General features: G+C 37.5%; 1 protein-coding gene across 5 annotated transcripts in view; it reads right to left on the minus strand.

Annotated features, from left to right (window-relative positions):
* NCBP3 (nuclear cap binding subunit 3) overlaps nt 1-12,799 on the minus strand; it is a 38,098-nt gene that overhangs the window by 9,032 nt on the left and 16,267 nt on the right. For all 5 annotated transcript variants that reach the window (XM_055322039.1, XM_055322076.1, XM_055322049.1 and 2 more), the window contains 10 exons: nt 12,158-12,283; nt 10,430-10,558; nt 10,137-10,213; nt 9,276-9,384; nt 6,832-6,931; nt 6,436-6,539; nt 4,355-4,646; nt 2,234-2,388; nt 1,665-1,826; nt 435-597 (listed from right to left, as the gene is read on the minus strand). In XM_055322039.1, coding sequence (XP_055178014.1) covers nt 435-597; nt 1,665-1,826; nt 2,234-2,388; nt 4,355-4,646; nt 6,436-6,539; nt 6,832-6,931; nt 9,276-9,384; nt 10,137-10,213; nt 10,430-10,558; nt 12,158-12,283 — 1,417 coding nt within the window. The remainder of the gene's footprint in view (nt 1-434; nt 598-1,664; nt 1,827-2,233; nt 2,389-4,354; nt 4,647-6,435; nt 6,540-6,831; nt 6,932-9,275; nt 9,385-10,136; nt 10,214-10,429; nt 10,559-12,157; nt 12,284-12,799) is intronic.

Here is a 12,799-nt window from a genome sequence, read left to right on the forward strand (position 1 = left end):
CTCTGCTCTTTGGATGAACTGTGTAAAACATTTCTTTAAAAGACATAATGTTAAAAATATTAAGAAAAACGTCTACAAAATCTGGAGGGCTGCCTTTTCCTCAAAGGGTAAAGCTTGTGGGATAGTGGGGAAAGAATTGAGGGCCCAGAACTCAAACTCTGCAGCAAAAGATAGACAGATGCCCTTCAAAGCATGTCACATTCTTAATATGTCTTGCTATAGTAGCAAGAGCGGAGGGTGACTGTGTAAGAGCAAGAGGGGCGCCAACTCCTGTGGGGGGAGGGAGGGAGGTTTCTACTGTGCACCCCACCCTGCAGGAGAATGTCAGACTTTAGGGCAGCTGCCATCAGCCCCAAGGGCATCAGGACTCTGCCTCTGAACCAGAGGTGCTTTCCCGACTAACTTCAATCTGGAGAGATGGTAAGTTATCTAACCGGCTCTTCTTTTGGCGAGACTGTTCTTTCTCCTTTATCAGAGCCCCCCATGCCCTTTGCAGCTCAGAATCATCTTCCTCAGTGCCTGGCGCCCTGTGATCCACCTTCTTTGTGTTCTTTTCTTTGGTCTTGGGTGCAGATCCTAAGCGAGTCCATAAACTACCTGTTTGGGTGAGAAGGCATTTCAGTTTTGGTGGTCAATGCTGACAAGCAGGGTAATACAGAGGAAGCAGGGACACTGTCAACACCTGATGCACAAAAGACACTGGGAAAGGGTCTGTGGCTCCTGTAACCTTTGTACAGCATTAGGAAGGTAATCTCATTTCCCTGGCTATAGTCCTCTGCCTGGAAAACTGAGGGATCTGGACCAATGGGAGACCCTCCCCAGTTGGGGACATGTGCCTCTCATGCATATCAGAATCACCTGGGAGGCTGCTTAGGCTACACCTGCCCCTCCCTGGTGAGACTCACCATTCTGTGTAGAGCTTCATTCTGCCGGAAGTGGGCCATTCCCAGATCATTCCCAGCTATAAATTCTGCAAACTGATAGGCCTGCTATACTGTAAACTTTCAGAGATTTGGCCCACTATTCATTAATTTTTAAAATGTACTTTACTAATATCTAAAAATAGAAAAATTATGTGTTTATAATTTCATAGCATACTACACTATAAGGCTATTAAGCATTTTATTAATAAAGAATTTAACAATGTGATAAAAATGATAATAAAATCCTGTATGAACAAAGAATACGTATATGGACAAAGACTTGAACAGAAACTTAAGACTAAAAAATATTCGTGCTAGGGCAGCCCGGGTGGCTCAGCGGTTTAGCACCACCGTCAGCCTAGGGCATGATCCTGGAGACCCGGGATCGAGTCCCACATTGGGCTCCTTGCGTGGAGCCTGCTTCTCCCTCTGCCTGTGTCTGCCTCTCTCTCTCTCTCTGTCTCTCATGAATAAATAAATAAAAAATCTTTTAAAAATAAATAAATAGATAGATAGTATTCATGCTAAGCAGAAAGAACCAAGGCTAATTTTGTTTTTTCCATTTTCTAAATTTTCCATTACCCTTATTATTATAATTATGACAATGACTGTAATGGAAGAAGAAAAATAATTTATTTTTGACATATGCTATTTCCTGCCTTTGACTAACAAGGTATTTCCATGCTACAGTCTGCTCTTACCCAGTTCCTACTCCCCCCCTCAGTTTTAAGTGTTACCAACCTGATTTCTTCTCCCGAGTATCAGAGTAGAGGCCTTTAACATCTTGCCTGGGAACACCAAGCCTACTATGTACATCAGAAAAAGGCTCTCTCCGAAAGACTGGGGTACTACTAAAAGCCTTTTCTGGAGAATATGGTCTTTTTCCTAACCGCTGGCGTATATCTAGAAAAAGAAAAAAAAAGTTTTACTATGACCAATCGTGTGTGCTTTGCTATTGATACTGTCAACCTGAGATCTCTAGAGGACCTCGTGCCAAATCTCCCCAAATGAGGGCAAAGTACCTGACAAAATCAAGCTTCTGAAATCCTTCTCAACTTGATTTCTATTATTCTTATGTATAAAGTATATCAATGACATATAAAGTAAAATAATTGGGACAAAAATATTGAAGGCTAGTACTGCAAATTTATGATTATTTTTCATGTCTGAAAAGTTCTATTGCCTAACGTCAAATTTAGAGGTGATGAACTATGACAATTAAACCAGTTCATTAAGGGCAATGTTTAATCCAAGGACCTATCTCTGCCCTGATTGGCTTTCTGGAACTCAGAAACACAACTCAACAATACCTGATTTAGTATTGCTGCCTTGTGGCCGTGGACGTGTGTGCTGGCGTTTTTCATCTAACAGATGTCGGACATCTACAAATTTCTCATTTGGTAATTTGTTACCAATTCGGTTTTTGATATTGCTTGTAGATATAGTATCTGCCCTCATGGAGTTCCTTAAAAAAAAAAAAAAAGGCACAGTTACTACCTCCAACTGTGGGACAATGCCTACACAATAATCTCATGTAATTTGGAGAAAATAATTTAAGCAGCCCAATCTAATACAGCCAATATCCACTCATAAATACCATATACCAGTAATTATTTGCTTACAAAAATCATGATCAGCCTGCTATAAAGAGACCAATCAGCACAAGTAGGTTACTGAGTTTTCCAGGGTGGTTTCCACACATGATATTGTAAACTATCACAGAATATGTAATTGCAAGTACTCTCCTTTCTGAGACAAACATTAAGTAAGGCCTGCAAAGGGCTAAGGGATCTCTGTGCACCTAGGCTGTGACTTCACTATAGTCAAGATGTGACAGAGTCTACAATCTCTTTCTTTAAAGGACAAACTTCTCTGTTATAGACATCTGCTACCATGCTAGGCACCAGCATTATTCTGGCAGCACCCAACATTGCAAAGTTCTCTGAAAACTAAAAATAAGGATATGAACAAAGCCATACAAATGAACCAGATTGAACTGTTTTTCTTTTCCCCACACTACCAAGAACACTTAGAGAGAATACCCCTATAGATGCCAACTCTTTGAGCTGTGCACATGCCATCTGCCCTCAGGAATCTACTCATCCCCAATAGTCATCAAAGAAATACACATTAAAATAACTTTTTTTTTCTCGGTCCACAAAATTAGCAAAACTTACAGTGATAAGACTGATAACTATAGAGGTAAAAGGTTATAAAGTGATTAAAATCTTTTTGCAACGAAATTTAGCAAAACCAATTTTTATTTTAAGATTTATTTATTTTAGAGAGGGTGAGAGAGAGAGAGAGAGAATATGTGAGAGGAGGAGTGGGTGGAGAAGAGAGGGAGAGGAGAGAGTCTTAAGCAGACTCTGCACTGAGCCCAACATGGAGCTTGATCTCATGACCCCGAGATCACGAACTTAGCCGAAACCAAGAGTTGGATGCTGAAACAACTGTGCACCCAGGCAACCCTAACACCACCACATTTTTCAACATATGTGCAGCTCTGTGCAATAACTGGAATTCAAGAAATTTATCTAGTTAGTGCAACAGTAAGATATATTTTAATTTAATTTTTTTCTTATTTTTTATTATTATTTTTTTTATGATAGAGAGAGAGAGAGAGAGAGAGAGAGAGAGAGAGAGAGAGGCGCAAAGACATAGGCAGAGGGAGAAGCAGGCTCCATGCACCGGGAGCCCGACGTGGGATTCGATCCCGGGTCTCCAGGATCGCGCCCTGGGCCAAAGGCAGGCGCTAAACCAGTGCGCCACCCAGGGATCCCTTAATTTTATTTTTTGAAAGATTTTATTTATTCATGATAGACACAAAGAGAGGCAGAGACACAGGCAGAGAGAGTAGGCTCCATGCACAGAACCTGATGTGGGACTTGATCCCGGGACTCCGGGATCACACCCTGAACCGAAGGTAGATGTTCAACCGCTGAGCCACCCAGGCATCCCAATAGTAAGAAAATAGAAACCTAAATGTCTATCAATAAGGGACTGACCAAATAAATCATGATATTTTCAAACAAAGGACTATATCTGGATGAAAAAATAGAAATCTACACTACATTAAACAGGAAAAGCACACTGCAAGACAATATAAATACAACTTCATTTCTGTAGAACTCTAGAATTTCTCCATGTGTTAGGTATATGCATAAAATTAGCAGGAAAGTTATTCACTCGACTGCTAAGTCATGATTTTAGGAAAGGATAAGATTATGGGTGATTTTCAGTTTCTGCACTGTCATTTTTTTTTCTGCACTGTCATTTTTATAACAATGATTAATTCTTGTATATTTAAAGGAAAAATCTGATGCAACAGATAAAAGTAATTATAAAATTAAGAGTTAAGAGGAAGTTAGGAATTAGTATTTAAAACAAAATTAAAAGCTAGCATTGATAAAAAGACAAAATATTTTCACCTAATATTTTTCAACTGAGATTCCACTTCATCAGCATACATGGTCATTTTCATGCTTTTCTTTGGTGAAGGAGTGGAAATCATTTTCAGTTCTAGATCATAGTCCATTTCATCGGAGTCTGAACTGCTGGCACTGGACTGCCTCGATGTGCTCCGCTCCCGGGTTTGCTTGAGAGCTGGGAGCTCCTCATGGTACTCTACTACCACCCTGTCATCTGCATCCATGTCCTGATCCTCCTCCTCCTCTTCTTCCTCTTCCTCTTCAATGGGTTCCTCTGGAACATTTACTAGTCCTAAGAAATTTAACCAAAAAACATTAGGAAAAGCACTAAAATTAATGAATCTGATTTTCTGCTCTATATTGGTGACCTTTTTAAAAGGTGGTGTTCCCGTGCCCGAGATCTTACTGGACTATTATCTGTATTAGTGCCAATCTAGTTGTCATTCTGATACCTAAAATAGAAGATTGGCTAGGTAAAGTATGATCTAGCAACCTGATGGAATATTATAAAGTTATCTAAAGTACAGTTGTCATTACTCGTGAATTCTATATTTGCAAATCTGCCATATTTATTTGTAACTCTGTATCAACATTCATAGTGTTTTCATGGCCATTTGTGGACATGCACAGAGTGTCAAAAAAAAATTGAGTCACCAGATGTGCGTATTCCCAGCCGAGGTCAAATGAGACAACACTCTTTCTTGTTTCAGCTCTCATGTAAACAAGTGTCCTTTTTTGCAATCTATGAAGTGCCATGTTTTTCATATTTTTGTGGCTTTTGTTGGTGAGTTCACTTAAACATTTAAAAAAATGGTTTCCGGGTATAGTGTCAAAGCTGTCTAGTGTTTCTAAGCACAAGAAGACTGTGATGTGCCTTACAGAATAAATTTGTGTTAAGTAAGCTTTGTTCAAGCATGAGTTATAATGCTGTTGGCTGTGAGTCCAATATTAATGAATCAACAATATGTATTTAATAAGATATCTTTAAGTGAAACACACAGCAAAGAAGGTTATATACTGATCAGTTGATGAAAATGGTGACCAGAGTCTCTGAATGTTTTAGTATTCACTATATCAATGATCACAGTGACCTTATAGAACATACCACCATGAATAACAAAAATCAACTGTAACTTTAGAGTTCATGGAAAAATGCTTGTAAAGTGGAAGAGGACTAAAAATATATGTTCACAACAATTATATTTATTATGAAAATAGATAAGGAAAATATAAAATGAAATAAGTTGCTTATAATAAAAGTGCTAGAATTAGGGGGTGATTTGCTTTTCAATTTCTTTAAAGATTATATGATAAAATATCTTAGAATTTGAAATTGGTAACCTGTAACTGTAACAGAAAAGTATGTGCATTTTTAAGATGCAGATTTCAAATATACAATTTTGAATATATACATTAAATAAAAACGAGACTTCACCTGTCCATTACAATGATAAACATGTATGCATATTATCCTATGTTTGTATGCTGACTTAGCAGTTCTACAAAGCATGTAGAAAATTCTATAAGTTAGATTAAAAATAAAAACAAATCTTTATAAAAACATAATGAAAACGGTTCTTTTATAATATGCACCAAAACAAAGGAACAAAGGATGGACGGAACAAAAAAACAAAATGAAACCCAAGTCGTGATATCTCATTTAACTGAGACATTCGTGTACACAAGCCAATAAGCATAAAACACTAAACGTAGCAGTCTATTTTCAACATCAAAGAAACCATAAAATCAAGTCATATGATAAAATAACTTAAAAAGTTTTCATGCAGCTTTTGATATTAATAGTAGAAAAATTAGATTGCTACAGAAAATTTTCTTTCAATTTCTCCTAAGTCACATTTGGCCCTTTTTGTTAGAACAGCTCTTATTAAATCATTTGACCTCTTTTGTATGGGCAATTTAAAATTAATTGTGACTTGACTTACTTTCCTATATGTTGGCAGAGGGTGAGGGCAAGGAAGAGAGGATGATAAAGTTTGGAACCTTAAAAGACTGTATTAAGAATAAGAATATGATTTCGGGAGCCAAACATGTGTCTACCCAAGAGCTGAGCAGGCAACTACCGGAATGTCGGTGTTTATAGGACGTCAAGCCAACGTCATCCCCAATCAGGGCTCTCTTCTTGATCACATCCCGCTGAATGCGACGGGAATGATATCTTCGCTTCCTGCAACATTCCAAAATAAGCACATAATCAAAAACCAATAGGAAGGACCTTGAAATCCACTAATTGAGTTTAACTGTACACCGATGCAATGTTAGGTGCTGAAACAGACATTTTACATGAAACTAAAACTTGGCCTTTCATACCATTTAACCCACAGTTAAGAATCTTGAACTTTCTTCTTGTCTTCCTTGAGTCCACACATAGTGCTGACATTCCACTGCAGAATACCAACTGAGGGATTAAGAAAAGCTTAGGTACTATTTAAAATTGTATTTTAAAATTTTGGACTCACCAAGAATTACTAAGAATTCCTTTCATGCCTCCGTAATTTGGATTCCCATATTTCATGTAATACTGACTTCTTCTGGCTGCTCCAAGTTCCTTTTTGTCATCTAAAAATTAATTACGACAGTTACCTAGGATTTCGCATTGGTATGAAGACAATGTTGAATGGCTAAAAAAAATGTTTTCCATAGTTGGGATCACATCAGCACAATCTACCAACAAAAGGGAAAGATACACTACAAATATTCATTCTCAGAGCCTACAAAAGCAGAGCAGTATAGAGGGGGTGGAGTAAAATACAGAGATGAATGAAGTTAAGCTAATGTTAAGGAGCTGACCTCATAGAGAAAACACTGCTAACAACAACAATACAACATACAAAGTTCTAAGAAGCTTAAGAGAGCTACAGTCAGTATAGCTGGGCGGGAATAAAAAAAAGCTTTCTAGAAGAGGTAGCATTTTCACTGTCTCCATGAAAGATGACATTCATTTCTGAATGACAACACTCCAATAACAAAGAATTAATGTTAAAGAAAGAGACTATACATAATTCCATATATCTGGTAAAGCATTTTTTCCAATCTATCATGATGTTCTCAAAACAGCTTAAAGAAAACAGCATAGCACCATTCACTTAGAATGCATTCAAATAAGATACTCTATAAACATAGAAAAGATCACTTTTGTCAAGTTAAAATGCCAGTCAATAGAAAGAAAAGGTGGTCAGTGATCACACACATTCTCGTAATAGGTCTTTGCTAGCTCCTGGGGCACTCATGGATTACAAAAGGTGAATAGCAATACACATGTATCTGGTGCTCCACGTAAATAGTGGCACAAGCCAACAAGTGCACCCTTTAAAAAAAAACATGCCCACTAGCTCCTTGGAGAAATGGCTGATTCCAGATCTGGGACAGGGAAAGTACAAGTTGAGTCTGGTAAAACGAGATGTTTTACTGTGCCATAAAGTAAGAAAATGCTCAAAGAATCATGAATGCATGTCAAAACAATAAAGCTTAAAGGGGCTCCACTGGCCAAATCCAGGAAGATTCATAAATCAAATTAATGATAGGAATGAATGATAACCCACTGAATAAGACTCATGAATCGAAAGAAAGAAAGAAAGAAAGAAAGAAAGAAAGAAAGAAAGAAAGAAAGAAAGAAAGAAAGAAAGAGCAAACTTCTTACAAAGCAGAATGCCAAATAAAGAAATGTAGAGTTAAAAGTCATCAATGGATGCTGAGTGGAATTATGAGCAAAAGTCTATTTACATAATCTTGAAGTACCTCCCACAAATTTTTATATTAACAAATGGAAAAACAGGAGAAACCTTAACCAAGTGAGAAAAGTTAACATCTCCATAAATGGGACAAGTAAATATCATGTGTCTCCTGACATCATGCACTGAAAATGATACAAACAGCACTTCTGTGGTACTCTTGCTTAACACGCACAATTTGATTTAATCAGGAGGAGATATCAGACAAACTGAAACTGAGAGGCAGTCTATAAAATAATGAGCTGAGGGGATCCCTGGGTGGCTCAGCGGTTTAGCGCCTGCCTTTGGCCCAGGGCGCGAGCCTGGAGTCCCAGGATCGAGTCCCATGTTGGGCTCCTGGTAGGGAGCCTGCTTCTCCCTCCTCCTGTGTCTCTGCCTCTCTATAATAAATAAATAAATAAGTAAGTAAGTAAGTAAGTAAATCTTTAAAAAAATTTAAAAAAATAAAATAACGAGCTGATAGTCTAAACATGTCTCAGTCGAGAAAAATAAACCAGGGAGTATTCCATATTCAAAATTCATATATATTTTAATGCACACCAAAATCACTGTGCAGAGAGTCTTACAAATTGAAGAGGCTTTTATTTTTTTTATTTTTTATTTTTTCAAAGATTTTATTTATTTATTCATGAGACACATACAGAGAGAGAGAGGCAGAGACATAGGCAGAGGGAGAAGCAGGCTCCATTGCAGAAGCCCAACATGGGGCTCGATGCCAGGACTCCAGGATAACCCCCTGGGCTGAAGGCAGGTGCTAAACTGCTAAGCCACCCAGGGATCCCCTTAAGAGGCTTTGAACTCCTCAGAGAGAATGGCACTATTAGCAACGTCCAGGAAGATACTGCTACGATGAATAAAAAAGTGTAACTTTAAAATAGTTCAGATGATAGTTCACATGATAAACTGAACAGTAGAGAGGACAAACTAGCTTTAGCAGGAAATAACTTCCTTTAGCCAGAAATCACAAAAACTATGCAAAAATAGCTAATATTCACCTTCAAAGTCTGAAATTCAACTCAGACAGCAAGCCATGATTTCACAAGCATAGAATATTATTGTTTGAATGGACTCTAAGATTACTTGACCTAACTTCATACTCAAAAGAGATGGATGTCACTCAAAAATAAATGACTTAGATTAAAATTAAAAATTAATGCCAAAAACACATTTACCTTTTGTAGCAAATCTCATGAATAACCTATTTCCTTTTGCAAGTTTGTTAGCTGGACGAAGATCATTTCTTAGCAGAGACTCTTCTTCTACTTGAGACAATGTGTCCAACTTAAGAAAAAAGAGCATTTTCAATACAAAAATTACATTTTCTTTCATATTTATTCAGTAGCAAAGCCACTATCAAGAAAGCATTTTTAACAATTCTTAAAACAAAACAAAACAAAACAAAAAAACACAATTCTTGAAGCATGACAGCACTGATCCTCTGAGACATTGCTAAGTCAGAGGTCTTCCCTGAACACCTTGTCTGAAAGAAGAGTCTCCATCATTCTCTACCTGCTTACCCTTCTTTTCTCCATAGCACTCCTCACTTCCTGACATTATATTACATATCTGTGCATCTGTGCATGGTCTTTCTTCACCACTAGAATGTATGTTCCAAGAAGGGAAGGACTTTGGTTTTATGCTATATCCACAGGACCTAGAATCTGGTACATAGTAGGTACTCAGTACTTTTTAAATGAATACACTTTAATATTTCCAACAATAGCACATGTCCCATTAGGAATATTCTGTCAGTTACTTTTTCTTAATTTTACTCATTAGATAACACTTCAAAGTATGTCTCAACAAAACAAAGTTTTTATTCAGAAGTATGAGTACTAGTCTAAAAATCTCAAGAAAAATCACTTTTTACAGCTACATGAACTTAAAGGCCAAGATCCTGGTATACCCTCAAAAGGTCTAACAGTAAAAGCCAGAGGAAGAACACAACTTACTATGTCCTTAAGCCTTAAATAAAACACAGTAAGCAATTTTTTACACTAAAAACTTATATATATCTTTGCCCTATTACTAACCTCTATATCGCTTGAGTTTTCATCTTCAACTTCTCCTTCTTCAGCCTCCTCATCATCTGAACTGTCTTCTTGCTTGTCTAAAATGCAGTATTAGAGACAAGATGAATCTTAACATAACTTCATCTCGTGTAACTTAAAAGTCCAGTACTATCTCCTATTTACTGATGATCCAAAGCATCAGAGCTTATTTTAGAAATGACAATGAAATGCTATATAAAGCTCTGCACAGAAACCCAAATCAACAGTGTAAAGAATAGGACTTTTCAGTCCAAAAGTTCCTCCTGTGTTGTTACCTGTTTTACTTTTCTCAGATGACCTGTCCTCATTGGCATCCCTGCTTCTTATTTTATCCAGGGCTGGCAGAGAGCTCATATTGATAAGGGCTCGTGTGGCTGTCATTTCATCCAGCCAAACCACATTACCTAAACAAAATGTAAAATAAAACATTACATCACATCCAAATGGTAAGTTTTAAAAAAAACAGGAGACTGCAGTACCTTCATTGCTATGGCCTCATCTAGCTCCAGATCAGTATCAGTAAACGTACAAATCACCTAATGAAAGTAGTACAGAAAGTGGTAGTAAAACTTCTTTGGTGATATTAGCCTAGAGCTGCATTTCCAAACTGGGTTCCATGAAATAGCTGTGACATAGTCCATGAAAAAGGGTTCTGTATATTAAAACTGCCTGGCTCAAAGAGTATATATAGTGTTAGCAGTTTTTGTGATGATGATGATGGTAAGAAGACAACTGTCAAATAAGTTTGGATTATCCTTTTTTACTACTGCCCTCTACAGGGAAGCTGTGTGCTGTTTCTTGTCATTCAGATATGCTAAATGATTGTTTTCCACTGTAAAGTGTGGGTGATGATGGTATCCATGGAATATATACAATGGGGGCATGATAGCCACTTGGCTTTGTAGCAACTAATTTAATCTGCTTCTTTAAGCAAGAGAATTTATCAAGAAAAAGGTATTGAGAAGTCTTATAGAAAAGAAATCCATTTAATTTTTTTAAGATTTATTTATTTATTCATGAGAGAGGCAGACAGAGAGAGGCAGAGACATAGGCAGAGGAGAAGCAGGCTCCTCGCAGGGAGCCCGATGCAGAACTCAATCCTGGATCCCAGGATCACAACCTGAGCCGAAGGCAAGCACCCAATGCTGAGCCACCCAGGCGTCCCAAGGTTTGCCAACCCTTGATTTAGATGGTGTAAGTTAAGCAAAAGGAAAAACAGAGAAAACTCTTCTACTCAGTCATGTTTCTTCTTTCAATGATAATACTTAATCAACATCTTCTAAAGAAGTGGATGGGAAAACCAGGCAGCTATTCAAGGTACAACCTAGGTCAGCAAGCTAGCTGTAAGCAAAGCCAGAATAGAAGTGAGTTAAAACAAGAAGCCAGCAGAGTGGTTACTCCTCTGGAGTCGGGAGGCAAGTAAGTATTAGTTAGTTCACAAGTTGGAGAAATCACAGGTTAGGGCAAGCAGGTGAAGTTTCAAAGCAAGAAGAGGTCTGATATAGTGTCAGAGGATTTCAGTTTAGTTCTGGATCAGATACTAAGGCAGAGCCAGCCGTGTGAAGAGCTATCTGGGAAGGTGCAATTACAACATCTAAAGCCCTGAATAAACAGCCCCAATTCTATACAGCTGGATCCACCCCAATTCTATAAAGTTGGATCCCTTTGTTGGGAAATTGTGGGAGTTAAAGAGGCCTCAATAATCATGTACACAAAAAAAAGAAAAAAAAATCATGTACACAAGACTCAGATGCCAGCAACCAACCTCCTAGATTCCTGGTCATCACCACTAAGCTGTCTTACAGTACTCATTGAATATGATCTGGCAGATTGGCTAAGGCATTCTGGTTTTCATCAATGGCCAATCTTTTCCCCCTAGGCTAAAGGCAGAGGTTAGGGCACAGACAAGTAGTCTCAACCACAAACATTCACCATCTGATAAAACAAAAACTCTTAAAATCATAAACAAAAGCATAGTCAATAAAAAACTTGCATGTACTTACAGGAGGTATCGTCCAACCATTCAATGTGAGCAGGAGGATATTCTTTAAAATAGGAAAAGATATCCTGGGTACTCATCTCATCTACTCCACAAATGTAGATTGTCTCCAGCCTCACTTTGGGGATTGCTAGAAAAACAAGACATAAAAGTGATGACAGAATTTTCCCACCCATACTGCACATCCCACCAGTAGCTCTTTGTAACAGTTCAGATAACATGTGTTTAGAAAAGAAATGTGCCAGAAAAGATGACAATTACTTCAAAAGAGGATGACAGTAAAGTAAACTATTTTTTTTTTTAATCACAGAGCAACAGCCCTAAACAAATTATCTAATTCAGAACGGGCATTAGGCTGAAAAACAAATGCTGTTGGTAAAATACGTAATACCTCTCCCCAAATTAACCTGTAGTAATTAAAGCAATACCAAATTCAAGAGGATTACTCCTTGAACTTGACAGGCTGATTCTATCATTTTAGGAAATATGTCAAAGAGAGATGTGCAATAGCCAAGATAATTTTGAAGAGATGTTGTCCCAAATATAAAGTATGAAACTAAAGAAATCCTACAAAATCAATAATAAAATGATAGCCCAGAATAAAAACGAATATGAACACACATTTCACACAAAAGGAAATATAAAA

The sequence above is a fragment of the Nyctereutes procyonoides genome, unplaced genomic scaffold (genome assembly GCF_905146905.1).
Source record: "Nyctereutes procyonoides isolate TBG_1078 unplaced genomic scaffold, NYPRO_anot_genome, whole genome shotgun sequence".
Classification (NCBI taxonomy): Eukaryota; Metazoa; Chordata; class Mammalia; order Carnivora; family Canidae; genus Nyctereutes; species Nyctereutes procyonoides.